The sequence below is a fragment of the Lepisosteus oculatus genome, chromosome 25 (genome assembly GCF_040954835.1).
Source record: "Lepisosteus oculatus isolate fLepOcu1 chromosome 25, fLepOcu1.hap2, whole genome shotgun sequence".
NCBI classification, from domain to species: Eukaryota; Metazoa; Chordata; class Actinopteri; order Semionotiformes; family Lepisosteidae; genus Lepisosteus; species Lepisosteus oculatus.
In genome coordinates this window covers 6,868,118-6,891,134 of record NC_090720.1, presented here as the reverse complement: position 1 = coordinate 6,891,134, position 23,017 = coordinate 6,868,118, and the positions used below count along the sequence as shown (strand labels likewise).

Here is a 23,017-nt window from a genome sequence, read left to right as displayed (position 1 = left end):
AGAGGATAATTTAGGATAGCCTATCGAATATAGCCTCCGGGCCTCAGGGAGAAAGGAGGAAAGCAGAGCACTTGTGTACAGTAAATCCCATGCACACACGAGCATGCAGACTCCACCCAGACCGCCAGCTGGAGATAGACACCCGCCTGGACCTGTGAGGTAGTTGCTGTACTTAAAAAAAACACTGTGATGCCCTGTTAAAAAAGACTATTAAAAAGATTAGGTGTGTTTCTTTGGCTGGGTCTTTAAACCTTGAGCCTTACTAATTCATTCCAAGAGTCAGTACACAATCTGAAGAAACAAGCCCACTGTTGCCTCTCCTGACATGTCACTGACATGAATCTATAATATAGCCCCAATTTTTAAATATTCAGTGATGTATTATGTGGCATGTATTCTGCTCTGGAACTATGCAGACGTATTACTCAAAAATGAATTGAAGATGTTTACACAGCCTATTAAAATGGGGAACAGAAAGAGGCACACATGTGCCTGCAGCCTCTTGTTGGGTTGTTTGCAAATTCATATTAAAAAAAAAAGGGAAGCTTGTGTCAGGAGGGAGCGTGCTTGTTGTCAGGGCAACTGGAAGCGGTCAACAACCCCCCCTTAATAAAGAGAAAGAGGGATTGACAAAGATAAACCCCAGGACTGGAAGAGAGAGGGCAGTGTGGAACATGCACTCACTTTCCATACTCAGCCCTGTGTGTGAGAGAGAGAGGTTTAGAAGGCAGCCAGGCTCAGCACTGATTTCTCAGTAACCCTTTCCAGCTGAGTTAACCGACTTAGCAGAAAGCCAATTCCCTTGGACTGCACTAATCTCTCTGCTGCCAGGATGCCACAGAGGAAGAGAAGCTTCACTTTTGGAGCATATGGAGGGTAGGATTTCAGTGTGTTTTATACTGTGATGTACTGTATATTTATCTACCTAAATGTATATAGAATATTGTGTGTAATGTATACTTAAATATATTAGCCTCAGTTACAATGTTTTACACAATGATTTTCACAACAGTAGAGTTCCCTTACGACTGTTTTTCTCAAGTATTTGCAAAAATGTATGTTATATATTATCTTAACAGAAACACCTTTCAGGGTTAAAGTGCCTTTTAAAGAGCAGGGGTCACTAGCACTGTGGGAATGTGAAACTTGGCATTTATAAATACACATTACAGTAGTAAGTACACATGTGCTGTTCACTGTACAATAGCCTTACATTTTTGCTTCTAAGTGGAATTGTTCTTACCTTCTTTTCAGCAGTTTGGTCATGTTGAACAATGCTTACATAAATATTCTATTTTTGCTAACCCAGAGTACATGGAATTATGATGGATCTTGATTTATTAAGGAGTTTTCAAATTCCACAATGAGGTGATGATATACTGTACAGTAGATCTAGTAGCTATAGTGAAAAGTATTCATAAAACAGTAGCAAGCATTGCAGCAGGTGCCTTGAAAATCATGTATGGAGAGCTGACATAATTTTCAAGCAATTCTGGGAATTAAGTTTACCTTTAAAATGGAGCATCATTAAAAAGCTTATTACAGTTGAAAGAATATCGCTGAGTTCTTTTAATTAGATACTGCTGTGGGATGATCTAATTCCACTTACAGACACATCTCTGATGAGTTGCTCTACTTCAAAGAAGTAATCCTTGACCAAATAAAGATGATTTTAAAACTTTTTAGGGGGTCACACCTGTACTTGTTACATTTTCTCAGACAAATAATTCTGCTCATGCAGTATGTCACTTGCTGAGACTAGCTCAGTCTTCAAGTAGGTTGGTTCTTGCTGTATGCCAGTGTTTAATGTTTGAAAACCTATTCTGTATGTGATGCCAAATTTCGAGACTGCACCCATTTCTGTACAGGTGTATATATTTATCTCTGTACCTTAAAGATTAATAATCAGCTATCACACTATCCCACATGTTTTTTCTTTTGAAGTCCTTTTGCTACAGTATAGTCTTTAAAATACATTACTGTATACTGTTCTGATTCTGTGGTTTTCCAGGTTTTCTCTTATAGTCAACAGGTGCTGTATATAACCTTGTCGCCTACCCCTGAGTATCTGTCTATCTGTGGTCTTTCAAGGTCATTCCTGCTGCACTGAACCTGCCCTGAGCTGCCTGTTTGCATCTGAAACCAAGCTGGTGTGCAAGGTGTTGACACTGCTGTCCAGTTCCCTATCTGTTTTGTTGATTGTACACTCCAAGGAGCAGTGATCTCTGTTGCTGACACCCTCATAGTGAGCCCAGCGCCAAAAACAGGGACAGCGTTTGTGTTGATTAGAGATAACAATAACATTGGACGATACATGTTGTTTTCATGCAATGTTGTCAGATCCTTGAGAGATAGAAACGGCAGTAGTAGAAAGCTATTTCTTTCAGCTCAAAGTGTTGAGTCTGTATGCTATAATTCTTATTTAAATTGTTGCTGTAAATAAGCTAAATATATATTTCCTAGTGCTTTCTTGTTTCCTTACTCCCTTTGGTAAGGATTTTTTCATTTGTATTTTGTTCATTATAGACTGTAGTTAGAAACCCGAGCTCAATGCAGGATTTTTCTCTGCAATAGTTAATTTGGAAAAAAACAAAGCAGCAAACTAAAACACGGACACACAGCTGAGATGGCGTACTGTAAGTTGCACCCCTACTGTGGTGACTCAGGAGTTGCAGACTCCTTTCTGGACATTGTGTTGTCATTTCCAGTCAGGATGGACCCCATAGCCTCTCGGAGGAGAAAGCAGAGCACTTGGGAGTTCTTTTAAAACAAACCAAAAGGATGAACTCATCACCAGATGTGATAACATAAGTAGCATGAGGCACATGGCAGTTCTGCTACATAGCTAGGTCTGTAATTTAACATAAATCTCAAGAATGCAGCCTTTTTAGTGTGATCTCCGTCTTTCTACAGGAAGAAGAGGTGTTAAAATTTCTTGGTTTCTGTGCTGCTGTTATTTGTAGAAATCAACTGAAGCAGTTCATGGTCTTGTATTACAAGAGAGCAGTGTGAAAAATGACCTACTGTACTATACAGTACCCATGCCATAAATAAGCAGAGCAACAACAAAGCTCCTCTATGTGTACAGAGTAACATTTCTGTGTAGGCTGTACTTTCACTATTCACTCCTCCTGTGTTCTGTTTTTTTAACACGCAGCATAGAGAAAAATGTCCATTACTGCCTCACTAATCCTTCAAAACTTTAAGGCTTAGTCATTTTCTCGCTGACTTCCAAGAAGGTCAGTGACTAACTAGGGCACTTGGACTGCCAGTTAACCTCCTATCAAAGACAGTTGCCTGAGATTGTCTTAGATCTTCTTTTTACTGTCTTCAGCTTTACATGGTTCCTTTCTGTGATTTCTTGTTTTGCACCTTTTCCGATGAGACCCTGCAGGGTTTTATTTTTGTTTGCTGTCTTGTTTGTGAGTGTGAGTATGCATTTTAACTAAGTTGTCAATATTCTGTATTAAATGCACCAAGAACATCCATACCATCTGGTGTACATGGAAATTATCTCTCAGACTCCCTCCAGGGAAGTTAAATGTCACTGTGCCATCCTTGACATTACATTTTAGTAATGCATTTGCTACTTTAAGGTCAAAATGAGAGGTTTTTAGGAAAATTATTTAATATTGAAGATGATGACTAGTAATGCAGGGATCCTCCAGGGACTGAATTTTCCAAGAAGTGTGAAACCAGGAGGAACAAACCAAATACTTATTTGTTATTCACTTTTTGAGGTTATTGAATCAAATATACTGCAATGTATTTACTCTATACAGCAGTTTCCTTCATATAATTAACTATAACTCCATAATATTGTCAGGAACAAAATTCCAAACTCAAGCAATTTTTCTTTGGTATCAGTCTCTAAGCTTATCCAGGGATAAATGCATGTTGTATATGATGTTAAAAGAAACACCTTTCAGGGTTAAAGCGTCTTTTAAGAATAGTGGTCACTAGCATTATGGGAATGTGAAACATGGGATTTTAGAGACACATTACAGTAGTAAGTACACATATACAGTATACTATACTATAATAGAGTAACATTTAAGTGGAATTGTAGTTGTTCTTACCTTCATTTTAGCATTTTTCCCATGTTGAAGAGTGCTTAGGTAAATGATCTATTTTTCTCATATACTGTAGTTTGCTAACCCAGACAACATGGGATTATAATGGATCTTGATTTATTAAGGAAAGTTCCACAATGTGGTGATGATATAGATATAACAGCTATAGTGAAAGTAGCAAGCATTGCAGCAGATGCCTTAAAAATCAAAAATACTGCAATGAATGTACTCTATACAGCTGTTTCTTTCATATAATTAACTATTACTCCTTAATAATTAATAATAATTATATTATTGTTTTTCTTTGGCGCCGGTCTCTAAACTTAAACAGAGGCCCAGCCTAGACAGTGCATGAGCTTTGGTCTCAGTACATGAGATGAGGCAGTGTGGTCAAGCAGTTCAATTAAATTAGCTAAACTGGTACCACTCATATTCTGCCAATCCATTGGATTGAAAATGGAACAACTAACTAGTGCAATCATCCTCAAAATTCCCCTCACTTCTGAGAAAAACCCTTGCTACAATCGTTTTAATGATTTGCCTGCATGCTAAAAGGAAGACCATGGAAAATCAGCCATGCATCATTGTAGCTGAGTTAACATGATTTTGAATTTGAGTAAATGAATTTGGGAAAGCCCAAAAACTGGTACGCAACTATTATAATCTCTGTTAGAGTGTATACCTGGAGGTTTGTAGTAGTAGCCATATACTGCGGCACAATTAAAGAGGGATACATAATCATCTTGATATACTGTATGAACGTTTTTACTTTTATAAAAATACAAATACTAGATTGCAACTGGAGTCTTGTTAGACATGCATTTTGGAGCATTTATGCTCACAAACTGAATAGCCCCATGATGTTTTCGGCATCAGTGGCTACATTAAGTAGTTGCAAGCTGAATAAATGATGTATGACACTTAATGTATAACAAGTGTATACACTTAATCTGTTTATACCACTCTTCGAGGCTTCTGGATTATGGAGATATCAAAAAATACAAAAACTGTTTGCACTTTGTTTTGTTTTTTTTACACTTGTTTTACAATCGAGAGACTTTCTGTAAGTAAGAATTCCATTGTACCAGCACCGGTTACATATGGCAATAAAGTTCAAGTCAAGTCAAGTCAAGTCAAATACTTCAAAAATGCCGCTTCATAAATTGGATGTAGCTGGCAATAATCTTTATAGATTCATGCTGAGTTGGACTGAGAACCATAGTTTAACAGAACTGTACTGTATGTAATGATAATAATTAATAAATGCTTACACTTATATAGCGCTTTTTTGGACACTCCACTCAAAGCGCTTTACAGGTAATGGGGACTCCCCTCCACCACCACCAATGTGTAGCCCCACCTGGATGATGCGACGGCAGCCATAGTGCGCCGGTACTCTCACCACACTCAGCTATCAGTGGGGAGGAGAGCAGAATAATGAAGCCAATTTATAGATGGGGATTATTAGGAGGCCATGATTGGTAAGGGCAAGGTCTCTCATCCAGGTACTGACCAGGCTCACACCTGCTTAGCATCAGTGGGTTGCCAGCTGTGAGTTGCAAAGTGATATGGCTGTATGTACAGTACACATACTGTAATTCAAAGCAGATGTAAACAGCTTTTGTTAGTTACTGTACCTTTAAATAACATTTATTTTAATACTGCATGGTTGATAGATGGACACTGTTAAGAATTTCTTCTACGTTAAAGCTTTATTTGATTTACAGTGGTTTACCAGATCAATACATTTTTTAGTGCTGAAAAATCCATCACTAAATATTTTTCACCATGGTTGTACTTACCAGTAATGTACAGTATATGCATACTGTATAGCATGTACAGTTTGTGTAATTTTCTAAGTACAGGCTGCTGTTGCCAGAACCTCCTTTTAACTGAGATGTTATACACTATCTCTACTTTGGAGGGTATAATCTTAGTTTAGTTCAGAAAGTAAATTTAAAGCTGTTGGAGCATTGTTTACAAGGAACCTGTCATACGTATGAATAAAAACAATGCTGATCGTTATACAAAGATAATTAATTAGATATTATTAGATACTGCTTAAAGATAAACATGATTGATGGATTCCTGACAGAGAGTATAGAGGCAGTTTTATAAGAACCTGCGAGAGCTGTTTGTTTGTATCTCAGTCCCAGATGGAGTGGCACTACTGTATATAGCGATTCGCCCATGCTTTGATGTTTCCCTCAGATTTCTGTGTACCACAACCTACAGTACTGCAATTTCTATGCTAGGAACCAAAGAATCTTTGAAACCCTTATGCTGTTTACTTACAGGCTTCACGGCTCACATTCACAGCTTATGTGACAGTAGTCACATCCATGACATAATTGCATCTCTGACTGTTGGGCTGTTGTGGTTCATTTGCTGTACCGTGGCTGCAAAGCTTAATTCTTCACGTGGCGTACAAACGACTGCATCACAAGGGCTGTCTAACGGTGCGCTCTCGAGTGTTTTTGTGTTGCAGTGTGTGGCAGTGGCGCCTGCGAGGCCTGTCTACTATCCCTTCAGCAGCAGAAATCTGCGTGACAGAAAGCTGTGTCTTTTGCTCTTTCTTTTACTCTCTCCAGTCCGTTTCTGGGGCTCTGCACAGTACAGGACTTGTGTGGCTGTGTCTCACTCTGGGCAAACTCCTCCTTACACAGATGCCTCGGCTGGGACATGACAGGGGGGAGGGCAGGGGGCCTTGTTTAAAATAAAGCAAATATCTGGAGATTTTGTACTTCACATATGTTGAATATTAAATTAAATTGAGAAATAACACAGCTACAGCTCAATTTGAAATAATGTAGGCAGTTATTCCGTTCCCTGTTCTAGAGTTTGTCCCTTGCCTAGTTTCTCTCTGTCCTGTTGCTGAGATGTACAGCAATTGACAGCTATGGTTCGTGACACCCACAAGAAAACAGCCTCCATAACCGGGAGCCTTCCTCACAACCTGTCAAAATCATGCTTTGCTAAATGTGGATAGTCTTCCTCTCCAGGCCATATTACTGCATATTACTGCCCAGCCAGTCTCAGATCACCCAGACACTCCCAGATTGGTCTCAAACTTCTTGACTCTAGATTGCATAATAATTAACATAAGTTGAAAATTAATTACTTTGCTGGCTGGGCATTGTTGCATAATTGACATCACTATACATTGTTAAACTACAGCAATGTTGTATGAAATAAAAATACAAATGGCAATTGCTTTGTGTTTGCCCATTTTATTTCATTATTGTTATTTTGCAGTTACCCATGAGAAAATGTTGCTTTTGCTGTGTGTTCATTAACACATCACCCTGTGTAGCATTGAGCTGCATTGATCAAGTGCAGCAGCATCTAAATGGTTGATTCCTAGGCAGTCTATAGGAGAATAATCAACATGTTTCAAGTGAGCTCCGTTTACACATCAACATGTTACAACTTAAAGAATAAAAAAGATGCATTCTGTCTCTCGCGAATCCAGTTGACTTGGAGCCACTTGGGAACTATACTGTGATACATTTATTTGGTTTTGGTATACTTGGGTGTATACTGTAAGCTCTGACTCCCCTGCAACCTTGAACTGGATGAAGCAGTTAGAAATTGGATGGATATTTTGGTGTTGGGTTAGTTATTTCTTGTTTCTTTTCTGAGCAGTTATTTGCAGAGGAGTTGGCTCTCACAGTCAGTATGTCAGTATGTTACTTGCACAGTTTGTTTAGGAAACAGTCTCATGTTTGCTTTCTGTTTTAAAGTTATGACAACAAAAGTCAACACATACTTTTTTACAAAAGGTATCATTCGGCAGTAAAAATGCATTATAAGCTATTTAATTAGTTAATATTTGAATATAATTATTGACAGGCGTTTTATCACACTATAAACAGTGGGTGATCTTAAATTTGTTGAAAATGCAATGATGGCGTTTCAAATTACTGTAGAAGAGCAAGCAATTCTTACAACTTCCGTTCTTAAATCAACATGTTCTGATAAAGAACAGCACATTAAACACTCATCAGCAATTTTAAAACTTGTTTTCTATTGCTACTATTTTCACATTGACTGGTATATTTCCAGAATTCAAATTCAAAGCAGGTAGAATATTTACTGTTTTATTGGTTTCAGTAAAAACTACCAAGCAGTCAGGTATGGGATGTTTTTGTTTCTAAATTTGATTTAAATAGGTAAAACTCGCATGCTAATAGATTTTTAAAGGAAATGGCATAATGTATTTTAAAACATGTCCCTGTTTTTACAGCAAAGTGATTGCATATTCCTGTACTCAGCACAAACCTCATTTCTGCTTTACTGCAAAACCATTGTGTTGTATTTCACAATAAGAAGCCCTAAAACCTAATATTGAAGGTGAAAGTGCCTAACATTAAAGCAAAACAAACAGAGGCGATCTTGGTAGATAAACATATCAGCATCTGTTATTTCTTCCATTTTAGAAGGGGGATACGTTCTTCTGTTTTTGCATTAATTTCTTCAATATATGTGTTTAAACTGCATTTCATTTCTACTCTACAGTGTGGAAATAGCCTTTTCTATTTTAGTAAAAATCACAATTTTAGTAGCATGCAATGTGAAATTAAATGTAATTCAAAAATAAAAGGAAAAAGGATAGATTTGTAATGTCTTTGCTGTCATAAAACTTAACAGGACACTGAAATGAGCCGCTCTTCTTGGAATTGAATGGGTTCTTGCTGCTATGTTTAGTTCCCATTTTGACTTATATTCACATCAAACAATTATAGTCACTTTTGTTTCACACTCCTATTGTCCTTTTCATGAACATACAACTGCTGGTACAAGATGTCCCCCTATTTAACATTTTGTAATGGATTGTAGAGTTTTTTAGCAGATGTAGCAATGTCACATTTTATAAGTGTACTTTAAGTATTTCCTAGTCACTATTTAGCAATAGGAAGTTGCTTTAATATCATGATTGTGCATTTAAAGAAAGTTTCTTTCTGACTTGCCCTTGTGGGTTTTTCTGAAGATCCCAAAAGTGAAAGCTTTGCTTGTTATAATGAAGTCACAAAGATGGGACATTTTCTCTGTCTGGAAATGGCCTTAGGGCTGAGAAACAAATGCACTTCAAATTGAGAGTGATGCTTAAAAAATATTTCATCTCATGTTTCTAAATTGAAATTCTTTGTGTAGGAATCTTTTTTTTAGTTAAGCAGTGCTATTCTCAATTTGCAGTGTGCGTTAAAGCGATCTCTTGTGCTTATGGTTTTTGCTGCAGCTTCCATATTGTCTTAAAATTTTCTAACCGTATACAGAACGGTATATAGTGTATTACGAATTTGCAATCAAGATCTGGAAGAGGCATTCAGTTTTTGACATACTACCTGCTGAACAGGACCTGACAGAAGAGTCAGAAACGATTCGAGGAGTAGTGTGTCTCCGACGATAATGTTACAGTATGTCACAAGAGCAGATGAGCAAAATGGGGAGAGGATTCTGACTGCCTAATTAATGCACACGCTAACCCATTGGGGTTCTGCAAATTGTGGGCCATTGTTCCTGGACTCCTGTTTATTTAAACCCGTCTATTGACATTATCCAGGACAGAACTAGTGACATTCTTTTGCAAATGTAAGATCTTTAGTTTTCATTTTAAAAAATCTTAAGAATGACCATTTAAACGTAAACAATAAGAGCAGCTTTAGAAGGACACTTTAAAATGTTGCAGATACATTGTAGAAAGAAATCTCAATATGCCAAAATAATCTGCATTGTGAGTAAATGAGTTTTGAATGATTAAATGAGGACTGTAATGCATATACACAGTGATTAAATGTTTGCATACTTTGCATACAAAAGTGTTTATCAGAGCTAAAGCACTGCATCTTACAACAAAGATACAGTGCTAATTACACGCTTCTGTTTTAATTAAATGCATTATCCATTAAAGTCTAGAGAGGGACATAGCACTGTGTTTCAGGTTGTTCTAAATAATCTCAGAAGATATTTGTTCTGAAATGGTACTATACTGTACATACGACAAATGTGCAAACATTTTCTTGAATTATGTACTTTAAAAGTACATAAATATATTTCTTTACAGTCCCCTAAAACCACAAACTATTTCACTTCGCATAGTCTGTGAACTCTAGTTTCTGATAATGCAGAAAAAATAAAAGGCTTTCATGGGAGAGTGAAAACTGTAGTACTGTTGTTGTCCATACATAAACCATCAGCTACAGGAAGTTCTGTTTCTGAAGTTAATATTATAACTCTCGGGTGTTCTTTTTATGTTGCGACTTTTGGTTAAACCCGAAACATATTTTTAAGGTCGTAACAATTATTAATTGATGATTGTTTTCAGATCCAGCTATCTGGCCAAGACTACGGCTCCCTCTCTGGACAGAAGGAGATGCAAAGACATGGTCTTCCTTGCTCTCCTACCTGCAGAGTCATTCGCTGTTTGACACATTGCCAGGAGAAATACTGCACTGTGAAATCTTAAGAATCACTATTTCACTATAGTACACAAGTACAATAATTACTGTGGAGTGAACAGACTTATTTTTTCCATGACTCTGAGCCATGTGCGTTTAGTAAAGATCTTGTGCTTGCTCTCTGGCTTTAGTCAGCTGGGGGATGACGTAGTCCTCTACTCCTCTCTGTGAGCATGTGGCTTTGTGGACTAGATGGACACTGCCTTCTGTAGGATGCAGCCAAGCTCTGCAAAGTGTGGGGCTAGTTTCCTCCTTTGCCAACCCTGAAACCAGAAAAGCATGAATGAATCAGAAGAAAAGGACAATGAACAGAAAACCCTCTTCAGGTGTTAGATTAGGGGTTTATCTCAGAGAGCTTATCAGAGATTCCACCAGGTCATTTATCTCTAGGGATTGCTACAGCCTGCTGGTGCTGTGGCACATCTCCCATGAAAAGAGTCTTGCCGCCTGCTGTCACATGCCCAGATGTGCAGATATACCAGGCTCTTCTGAAAGCAAAATGTAGTGATTTGTTCTATTATCCAGCCAGTAAGAGTAACACCAACAAGTATAGGGTGTGAGGTGAGATTATAAGTAAGCAATTACTGTAGGTACTTCATGTGGAGTTTGATGCTATACATGGCAACTATCCTTGTTAGACTACCCAAGGAACACATTTAACCCAATTACTTTGCCTTACGAGTGAACCATGGCAGGAAAATCTGCCACTTAATTAAATAGCAGTGGCAGCAGTTTCAGGAGTGCTGCAGGTGTGTAGCGACTTTATACCTAAGCTGATTTAGCAAAAATACAGCAAATTAGAACCTAACCCCGAGTTAGTATTTACAGGTATATATATATATCAGTAGACCGTATTCTCACCCAGCCCCATTCCACCTTAATTTATTTGGTTTTCCTTACTTCAGGAATTAAGGATGATACTGAATATCAACAAAGATTTCACATTGCTGTACATCCCCCATGTCCTGTGCATGAGAGAATGCATTTCAGCGCTGTGTATTTATTTCATGTGAAATATGTAAGACTTCCATGATTTTTAAGTGTTAACGAATACACATAATATTATTAATAGTAGTAACAGTAGAGTTAATGACAGTAGTTTTATTATCAGTAGCAGTGTTAGTATTATTGGATTCTACTTACAGTATCTAATAATTTAGATACTACTGTACATATGTATGATTACTGTATATTAACTTCATTCAAATGTGGAATTAATTAATTAGTGTTCTTAAATTTGTCAGCTGGAGTACTTCTGCAGATGCCCAAACTGGCTTGATAAACCCTGCAGGTCCAGTATAGTGTGTACTTAATACAAAGATCAAAAGCTTTTGTTATAAACCAGGGTGCTCAATTACAGTACATTAACTTTACCGTAAATTTGAAGGTCGTAAATCAACATTTTGCGATCAACATAACCAGCTCTTTTGTAGGCTGTTGCCTGTCCCCTCACAGTCAGGATCACAGACACTGTGGGCAGGTCTGAATGAATTCCACTCTTGCCTGATCACACACAGAGAGCAGCCCTGCAGTGCCTCTCTCCTACGCTTGCTGTGGGTGAGAGAGACACTGAACAGGCTTTCTAAATTTGCAGTCCTGTGGTTTTCCTTTCCTCCAAGCGGCTCCAATCACATCTGTTCTCACTTTCCCTTTCACCCCACTGGCAATTCAGAAAGTGCCTCCAGTGTAATCTCTACCTTTCCCATTCTGTTCTGGGTGACAGTAACCAGCAGAGCAATAAAATGTTTTGTATCTATTTTTATTGGTTAAAGAATCATTCCCATTTTAGAAACTCTGTGATTGATATATTTGATGTAAAAACTGTATTATAGTCTTCCAGTTCAATGCCAACTGTTCAAAAATTAATTTTATTTCCTGCTGCTATGTAATGTACCATATCCACTGTAGCACCAGCAGTGCCTCAAAGCAGCCACTGTTCTTCATGAGAATGGAACATGCCTGTGCTGTGCTGTGCTGTGCCACACACATTCAAATCATCAATGCATGTTTCTCTATGACATTCCTGTGGCCTTCTTCTCCAGACTTAAAGAGCTCTAATAATTCCAGAGCCAAAGTTAATATTTTCTCAGTTCCTGTAATTATACAGATAAAATGAGCAAGGAGTGCTCAAATAATTTTGATTGAATAACCATTGAAATGTACCACTCCACTCTTCTTCCATTTAGCACTCTCCGCGGTCCAGTTTTTCCAACCAGGCGTTGTCAATTCTTGGCAGTGTAACTCTCTCTAGGGTGGGTGGCTTTTTGTGGTAGGCCTTCTCTTGGTCTTGTCTGGCTTCCCCTGCTTGTTCCAAAATTAGCCTCAACATGGTCAAGCAGGTGCGAATCTCACGCTTCAGGAACAGCCCGGCAGGTGTTAGTCCTATAACAGAAGGAGGACGGCTTTGATACGCAGTCAGGAGGTTTGCCAAGCATTGCTGCAGCATCAACTTTGTCTTTGGCTGTTTGGAGGTGCATCGTGTGTGGCAGGGTGAGGGCATGAGTGATGGGAGTATGCTTACCGTCATTGCGTCTGTGGGAGTGTTGTAAATTTAATGACAGAAATTTGGGGCTGATTTCAACATGAAGCCTGTAGGCTGTGATCAACATCCTCAAACTTTTGATTGTGTTTAATGTGGACTGTGAGAGGAAACTGGGACACCCATAAGGAACCAACATGAACATTGGAACATGGGAAGACAGCACCCCAAGTCTGGGACTGAACCCAGGGCCACGGCGCTGAGAGGCAGCAACGCTAACAACTGTGCCCCATTAATCAGTTGCTTACTTTGGAAATTGATCAAATGCTTTTAGACTGACTGTGATACACTTAAGAGACTTTGTTGCATAAACCCTTAGTAACCTAAATAAGATAATTGATTGGACACGGTTGATGAGGTGATTTAACCTGTTGAATGTCAAGCCTTGTGAAAATCAAGAAATTAAACCACAGAAAGGAATCAATATGTTATGCTTATCAACTGAACAGCACCTTTTATGTCACCAGTATGTTGGAGGCTGGGCTATGTTACTAAAATGGACTTATCAGTAGTGGAGCCAGGTCCTCTTTAGCAATGGATCTAGGTTCTATGGAGATCAACCTGATAGACAAGAGTGAGAATGCAGTAGTACAGATAGAATAATATATATTAGTTTAACCTGACCCATCTCACTTGCTGACCTTCCCATAGGATCATCATGACAACATACATTCTCGGGCTGCGTATAAATATAGCTGTCTTCTGAAATTAGAATTTGATAGTCATGCTATGGATGTCCTGTTTGCCAAACTTCAGCAATGCTGAAAATTTAGGATAAGCTGGGATGACGCGTGACATCAAGGCCTTAAAACCCAGTGAACATGCACATGTTTGTCCAGGCTGCATGAAAGGATTGGGACAGAATCTCACAAAACAGCATCTGCAACATGGTGCCCAGCCTGTAGCACAGAGGTATAGCTTGTACTGGTACCGGTAGTGGTCACACACGTAACTAGCCTGTGACTCAGACTAGTCCTGTTGACTCAGTCAGTAGACTCCTGTTGATAATGTTAATCAGGAAAATGATTTTACCTAAGCCATGGCTATTCAAAAAAATGTCAACGTACATCTGCTACTAAAAAAACACTTCTCTCAATAAAAGTCTGGATTTTCTGCAGCTGTAAGTGATGTGCTGTGTAGTTTCTCTAGGTCAGTCAATGATGGAGGGATTAGGAAAGTTCAAGGAGTCTGCTAATGGAAGGCATGGTGCGTGCTTAATGGAAGCTTCTACTCCAGTCAATTACACATGGAGTAACGCCCTTCAGATAATCTCAGGAGTGATGGAGCAGAAGAGAGTCAGCAGAGGTCGGTGAAATTAGTAATTGTCAAGAGGTGCAGAAGGCCACCCATGATTCATTGATGGTCAGATACAACTTTTAGATTCTGGATACAAAACAGCTGTTGCTTCATAAGAGTGACAGCTATTTGTAGGCGCAGCATGTCCCGTGAACATGAGAAGGGTTTCAAACAAGTAATGCAATTCAGCCCCCAATCCCTAGAACTATAACATTATCAGTGCCATCGTTTGGAGAACCTGTTTTTTTTATATGATACTGAGGGAGATGGGTTCCATGTAATGCTGTTCAATATTGTGGTTAAAGTTTCCATGTAGTTTATTTTTTCAATAATGCAGTAAGTCAATATTCTCTCACTCTTTCAGTCATCCAAGTGTTTTCAGAATCCTTCTGGTAGTTTCCTATAAACAATGAGCATCTGAAACACTGGATGGGATAATTCTGTGAGGTGCAATTCCTTCTTTTCTTTTCTGTCGACCCAGGGCTGGTCCAGAGTTAAAGACCTGTATAAACAAGAGATTTTATTGTTTTCAGGTTCAGAGTGATGTAACTATCTTATTTCTCCATTGGAAGCTTGAGGGCTTCAGGGCTTATTGAGCATGAACGGATCGTTCTTTGTCAGCTGCTTGCTTCTTTTTTCAGACTCTGTTACTATTATAACACATGTTTACATCCTGCTGAGGAGGAAAAAGAGAGCCCTTTAACATGCAACAGGCTCTGAAGTAGCTTGGCATTTTCATAAGTAGCAAACAACAATGAATTGATATTGCAGTGTGGAGTACAGTAAGTTTCAGGAAGTGATGCAGATGTTGTATGGGTGAAATCATTTTCCCACAGCCTTATCATTATAACCATTCACTGTGGTTAGGCCATCTTTTCCCTGAGGAGTATGGAAGTGGATTATGTAGATCCCGTGATATTGACATGCCTAGATCTCACGGAGGAATGACATCACATTCTGCAAGATTCTTTGTGTAATCTAGGTGTAATCTGGGTTTTTGCTGTCCAACACAGAGCCACAGTGTGTTATGTATTAGACCTCTAAGTGGAGATACTGTATATAACTCCCAATACTTCGGTGATGTCTGATTAGTTTCAGTTATGTAGACATTTTTTAAGTGATGCCACTAATGTGTTTATTGAATGTTCTTTCAACATGACAGATGGTAATACAGACGCTATAGTGATTTTTATTAATTTTAGATGTACCGTAGGGTGCCAAAATTAATTGTAAGTCTGTTTCTCTAAATTTACCTACTCATTTCAAAGCCAGTGGGATCTCTCACATTTGGAAGAAGTTTCTGTTCACAGAATGCACGATGTTTTACGAGAAAGAGGAAATGATTTGAAAGGAGCTTGTTCCTTAAATTCAAGAGTGCATTTTTTAACAACCATGAGTAACCACCGAAATGGGAAGGGAACCACAGTACATGGGAAAAATCCTCTCTGCTTTTTTGAAAAATAATCCCTTGTCTACAGCCTTATCTTTTCTAGCACAACTGATTGATCTCTGTGAGATACATTTAACATAATTGTTTATTCAATTTAAGTTACAAAGTTATACTGTAAATCTCTATATACTGTATCTCAACTTATGAGTCTGAAAATACTTTTTGTATTTTAATACTGTATATTTTTCAAGATCATCCAAATGCTTTTTGCAAGCTCATTCTTTTTCCATACACCTGAATTGCATTTGGGCAAAAAAGCACTTGATGGAAACATTCAAAAGTTTATGCATATACTTAAAAACTTTAAAAAAGTGATTAAATGCTGTATGAACTTAAAAAAGTGGAGTATCTTGGCATTCTCCTCCGGAAAAGGCAGAGTCTCTGTGCTTTAGAGGAAATAGACTCCAGGATAAATCATCTTGTGTGACTGTTATGTCAGTGGTTGACTGATTTAATGGTTGATTGAGTACATTGATTAATTCAATATGACCAGTCATTGTTAAGCAGCACAATTTGTCAGAGCCAACTGGTATGAGTGTTTCTGACACTCTGTGTTATTACAGGTGAGAATGCAGGAGTTCGCGTTTCCATAGTTAATTACCTGACTTAAAGACATTCCTTCCAGATCCCTGGTTGTTGTTCAGGCCAGACCTTAGAGCTGTAGTCTAGGAGAGAGCAAGCATACGTGTCTGTTCTGTACTTCAGCAAGAGCACTTTTTAGTAGGGCTTTTCAAGACATTCTTGCAGTTGTTTTTCTCCCTTTCTTATAAATACAGTAAAACGTAAGTACTGAAACTTTTTGTAATAAAAACATTCATCCATTTTCTAACTGCTTTATCCAATACAGGGTCATGGTGTAGCCGAAACCTATCCCAGTAAGCCCCGGACACAGGGTGAAATATGCCCAGAACAGGGCGCCATTCTGCCTCTGGGCACACACAGACTCTCGAACACACAGTACCAATTTTCCCAGAACCCAGTTAACTTATCAGTAGGTCTTTGGAAATGCACATGGACACGGGAAGAATATAGAAACTCCACACAGATGGGACCCCAGAGATTGAACTCATGGCCTCATTGCTGCAAGCCAGCAGGGCTGACTACTGTGTGACATTGCCACCCTGTAGTAAAAACAATCATTCTGAAATAAACTTGCTATACCACCAGAAAAACTCAAGTGGGGCCTAAGTGTTACACAATGTATGTTATGGCTCATAGCATTAATAGATCTGTGAAATGTTCCCTGTGGGAAGACTTGCTGAACCATAAGGTACATTTTTACACAAAATCATTTTACATACTACAAAAAGAGGTACTGTATAACAAAGCAGTTTGTTTTTCGATACTTAAATTATTCAAAATAAAAGTTAGGACGTGTACTCAACCATCAGAACTGTGTATTGCATTGAAAGGAATGGTCTGCTTTTGCTTTATTAGGGTAGCTTGCAAATGAGAGAGCCCAAATTATAGCAGAAGCGCCGTAAATAAGTTTTAATAACTAACAAAGATTTGGAGACTAAGTCCTTGTTGTCTTTCTGCAAGTCTGTAATAATTACAGTAAATGACAGCCCACAGAATATATTTAACTAATGGTTATTCATTGACCACAAAGCTCCATCATACTGACAGGTTTAAGTACTGTATGTTTTGCACATCTTCTGTTTTTGTTCTGTAACTTACTCACATGCTCTTGTAAAATGAATAATGACGTCGGCTGCAGAACAACAATAGACCCAGAATAGCTGATTTCTCTTGATCTTTCTAGTTTGGCTTCATTAGTGCTGTACTTCATTGTATAACACTAATGCTATAGTGTCCTGTGGATTTTATGCATTTTTTCTTGTTTCTTTTATTTCCTATGCAATTCTCTTTTATATTTTATGACATAACCTTTATTTATTATATAACCTTTATTTTTGGCTGTTCCTACTGTATGTGTGTTTATCGTGCTGACTACCACTTCCAGACGAAGTCTTCCTCAGCCTCAGCTTGTTCAATGTATATGAGGAGGATAGTTGTGAAGATTCAGAGCATCAGCCCTAAATACTGTAGTATTTAGCATATAGTAGTTTAACATTTCCTCTCTGCTGTCCATTGACTGGGGAAGGCTTTTCAGTTGCCATTTTTGCAGGAATCACTGTACATCAGTGTGCCAGGCAGGCTTCTCAGCACTATAAACTGAAAGAATAATATGATGCATGGTAAGAAGGAAGTTAAATAGTATTGCATGGTGCTGTGATTATAATAAACTGTTCCCTAATTAGCTGCTGTACATTTAACAGAATAATGAAAGGTAAGCAGAAGGAAAAGTCACCCTAACGAGACAGGAGGAAAGGTAATATATTAATAAAAATTGATTGGATGTTGTTATTACCATTTTTTTTCAACCTGTCACCACAAACACATTTGTTCAAATTTGCTGTGTTCCTGCTGTGATTTATGCATGCAGCCTCACAGTGCCATCTACTGCCTAAGGACAAGCTCTCCTCTCCAGGAGCCAGTACAGGGTTCAGGGCTGTGTTAAGACAAGCTCTCCTCTCCAGGAGCCAGTACAGGGTTCAGGCTGTATTAAGACAAGCTCTCATCTCCAGGAGTCAGGATAGTGTTCAGGCTGTGTTAAGACAAGCTCCGCTCTCCAGGAGCCAGCACTAAGCATTCTGCTAAGACAGATGTCCTGTCCATCTTTACTCAGCTTATACATACTATTGATTCTCTTTTGTAAAAACATTTAATGTTATTGATAGCATAAACACCTCATAATTGATCTTATTTGTATTGTCTTAAGTATCTACATTTTCTTGCCAGTTTGAATGATTCATTTTATCTATAGTATCTATTTAAAAGCTATCAATTTTAATATGCAGTACTCATTTCAATTATTATGAAGGAATCCTTTGAATGGAAAAAACAAACAAACAAACAACACATTTAGTCCTAAACTGTGTTAACAGTCATCTTGAATGAATTAGCTACAATTTTTTATACTACTTAAAGGAGGTTGTGGCATCTCCTGTCCAGGCCACTAACTGATTATATCTGAGCTTTTTTCATGGTTCCCCGCAGACAAATTATCACAAGAGATCTTATTCAGGGGGAGATTAATTTCAAATAGCTCTGTCCATTAGTTGCCAAGCTACCGAAGATGAGACACTCCACACATCTTCTTGCATCAATTGCGGCAGTATTGCTCTGGTTGACAATAATTGATGCCATCTCTTTAGGGATACACGTCTATATCTTTCCTTTATTTAAACAAGCATGCAGTGTACAAATCTCAATTTGTATACATATTGAATCAGTCAGGTAGTGTGGTTTCTGAAGGTCTTCAGACGTTTCTCCTAAGAAACGGGGGGGCATTTTTTGCTTGATTTTATTTTGCCCTGATTGCTATTGTCAGCAATGTTGGAATGATAACATTAATGGAAAATTAAGGTCAGGCTGTAGGATCCAGGATCTCGGATTACTTTGCTTAGTGCTTATTTTTTATACTGCAGGAGCAAAACCTGTTGGAGATCACATTATTGATACGAAAATAATGAAATACCTAAGACCAGTACTTTGTACTATTTCTTTACCAGTCCCTAATGGAATTTCACTCTGCATTTGATAATGTTTGTGAATAGAGCAGAATTTATTTCATCATCAGTTGCCTGCAGTTGTACTGTATGTATGATGGGTACATAGTATTTGTGAAATACAGGCATATTTCATGGAGATGGAATGCTTTTTATCTGTTCAGTTCAACACTTTTTCATGCTTTTTTGGTGTGAAATCATGAATTTTCTGTTTAAAATCAATGTACTTTTTGTTTAATATTAACTTAAATCAAGCACAAACTGTTATACCTTTTACAATTTTACCAGTGGATAAACTAAAACCGGGTCTCTATTTCTGTAACGTGAACTTCAGGATGCTTTTTCGGAGATCAACAGCTCACAGATCAGGCTAGTAAGATTAAAGCAGTTGTTCCTGAGGGTTACCACTTTGTCAGAAGTGTACTGTAAGTTGGAAATTTTCACTCTGCAGTTCAAACGAGCAGGTTGGACCTACTGTAGTTAATTTAAAATGGTGAAGTTCTTTGCAGACGTTTAATCATTAGAACATATCCATGCTAAACATGTTTTAGCTGTGCTGTTCATCAACCACTGATTATGCATTTTCATATTGCTTGACCGGGGTTGACCATACATTCTGTGGAGGACAGTGGGTTGCTCGTGACCGACACAGATTGTTTCACACCAACAGGAGCCCTGGACGTGAAACCAATCTGAGTGCCAGCATAGGGAAATGCTTTTGAAATCAAGGGCTGCCGCTGATTTTGGGGTCTTCTGGAATGGCTTAAGGACAGTGTCAGGTGGCAGATTAATAAAGTCTCAGTTTCCTGTCAGCAGGCCGACAAAGTCCTTCTGGTAATAAAGCAAAACAAAAAGCCTAATTCCTTATCAGAGACCTTATTACACTTTAATAAACTGTTCCCTACCTGAAAATGAGACAGGACTAGTCCTTAAAACAATCAAATATTAATTGTTTAAATAGAACTCTTTTAGTCACTTACTGGATCTTTTTCCCTTTCTACTGGTCATCCAGGTGTAGGCCCCAGCCCCCTGTTTCCCAGACGAGCCAAAATGGCTGCCGTTTACAGGGACACTTCAGCTATACAGTCCATTTAGGAGTAAAGATTTCTTCCCAGCCAGAAATAAAACTGAACAATGGATACTTACCAAATTTTAATTGTCCAGCAGTGTATTTATCAGAATAAATACACTTAACACCAACACATTTTTATCAGAAAAGGACTATAAGTATGATAAAAAACCTTCTTATTTCTATCTTTTAGGGGGGCCTAGTTGCGGTTTATATTGTAGCCTCACAAAGAGGGGAAAAAAGCACTGCCAGATGGACACTAGGCTGCTGGCTAGGAGCACAAGGATTTAGATTACTTGCTCCCTAGACTGTGGAAATATACTCTTAACTTCGGAAACGGAGAACCCTGAAAGAGCACAGAGATCATTCAAATGCAGTCTCAGTGATGAAGCCACAGTCTAGAAAATGGGGTAATGCTGTCTGAATTTCAATTGCTTTCGTCTCTGTGTAAATTCACTAGTAGTAAAACATTTCTGCACCTTGGAGTGCTATCATGCAAGTGAATGATTTGGGGAAAAAAAACACAAAATGAAGCAAATTGGACTGTTTACTTTCGTCTCATCTGTATGTATTACATTCATCTCAGGATTGTTTCTGCAGCTGAAAAGGTAAACCTCCACCCTCCTTCATTTAAATGCACATAAATTTGCAGAGTGCGTAATGGCAAGACTCAGCAGCTACATAATCCCTCCATGTTGCTGCTTATCCAGCCAGCAAATGTAACTGCATAGGAAACAAGGATTCAGAACTTTCCTGACTATAGATGCGTATGTGTTCACTGCTCACGTACCCAAAGAGAAGCAAGGGACTGTGAATAATGAAAAGGAAATTGAAATATTTTATAAATTGTATTGTATTTAGAGTTTTCACTTTGTTCTTGTTTTCTCCCCGGTTTGATACTAAAGTATATTTCCTCTATTTTTGCTGTTTTTATTTTTAGAATCACCAATTATTTGTGTAGCCTCCAGTTTGGAATATCCAACTATGAATCATAATGTTTTAGCAGTTTCCTGCCATCCTGATCTCACTCTTTTCTTTCCAATTGCTGAAATGCGTAGCTAAAAACATTTGAGATGCTTCCTCAACCAGCTGAAACATAGTCTGGTGAATTTGTGTGTAAAGTATCCTTTAACACTGGAAATATATGCCCTATCTGTTTTACTCTGTGTTCACAAATATTTCACAAGCATACACCCCAATTTCCACAATACATTCTGAAACATGTCAGGTGAAATGAAATACAGTACAAGTCAGTGTCTTTAAATCATAAGCTGTGCTCTAATTAACATTATTCAGTCATTAAAGTATCCCTTTGGGCAAAATCACAGAGTGAAATGAGGAGACATGTATTGTCAACACAGATATGGGGAGAACCGCTTGCAAAGATATAATTGTATGTCTGCAGATTTTTGGTGTATCATCAGCTTAGGTCTCTTAACCAAAGAAACATAGTGCATATATTAATTTATTTTTATACTCCTAAACAACAAATAATGAAAATCACTTTTAAGAAGGTATAAATACAGTTGTTCAATTGCAACAGGAAAACATCTAATCCTACATCCTGGGATTTATAATTATAAATGCTAATTGCTTCAGCCACAATTTGAATTCCTTGAAAGTATTTACTGTATACTGAAGCATGAGTAATGTCCAGTATGGATTCATACACCACCCATTGGCTTAAAAGACAAGCGCAATAACTCATCATCAAAAGGACTGGGCCTATTGGCACGACAGAAGAACACTTAAGTGTTTTATTTAACGAATACCATACCCTATGAAATTGGTCCCTGAAGGAATGGACTGAAACTCCTGAAGCAGTAAATGTGATATGCAAAGGGCATGTGTGGATTGTGAATGAGACATGCACATTAAATGGCTGCTCCTGAATGTTTCGTTGTAGCCCCTCAAAAGAGTTTTCCTTTTAATTTGTCAAAACTTACTGTAAGTGTTGTGAAGCAAGTAGTGTCAGTTCACAGCTGAAGTGCTTAAAGGTTTGCAAATGTAACTGAAATGCCATTGAATTTCCTGAGACCCAGTGCACAGCGGTCATGAGCTGTTGTAGACCTGAATGTCACATTAATTAGGAGCAGCTCCAAATTATCTACCTAGGGCTACTGAAACAAAAGGTAAAGTTGATTTAAATGAGGTTTTGCTTCATGCTGCTTTAATCTCCTAGGATATAATTTTCTCATCATTACTCCAGACTCAAGCGAATTGGTGGATGTATTTTGCTAAGTAGCAAAAGTGGCCTAATGCAAAGCTGGGAAAATCTGCTGTCTTGGGGCCAGTTTTAACATGAAAACTGCCAATACTGCACTCAATTATGAATTGCGCAGCACAGGAAGGTACAAAACAGGACACACTTAAACTATCACCTGTCAGAAGGGCTGGAATACTAAAGAGGTCAAGTTGTTCTCTAAAGATGAGAGCAGCAAGACTATATTCTTTTTTAAATTAATTAAATTCCACCCATTTTCCAGCACCTTATTTCCAAAATCAAAAATGCTGTAGAGGAAATCTCAGACTTCGATGTAAACCTGAATACATCTAT

General features: G+C 38.1%; 1 protein-coding gene across 2 annotated transcripts in view; it reads left to right on the top strand.

The window, feature by feature from the left end:
• Window positions 1-23,017, top strand: part of LOC102698455 (rap1 GTPase-activating protein 1) — a 183,947-nt gene that overhangs the window by 62,774 nt on the left and 98,156 nt on the right. Inside the window, exon 1 of one of the 2 annotated variants that reach the window (XM_015336958.2) lies at window positions 699-876. The exons of the other annotated variant lie outside the window; for it this stretch is intronic. Within the exon in view, the coding sequence (XP_015192444.1) occupies window positions 833-876 (44 nt within the window). The 5' untranslated portion in view covers window positions 699-832. Of the gene's footprint in view, window positions 1-698; window positions 877-23,017 lie in introns of those variants that run through there. 2 annotated transcript variants of the gene reach the window in all.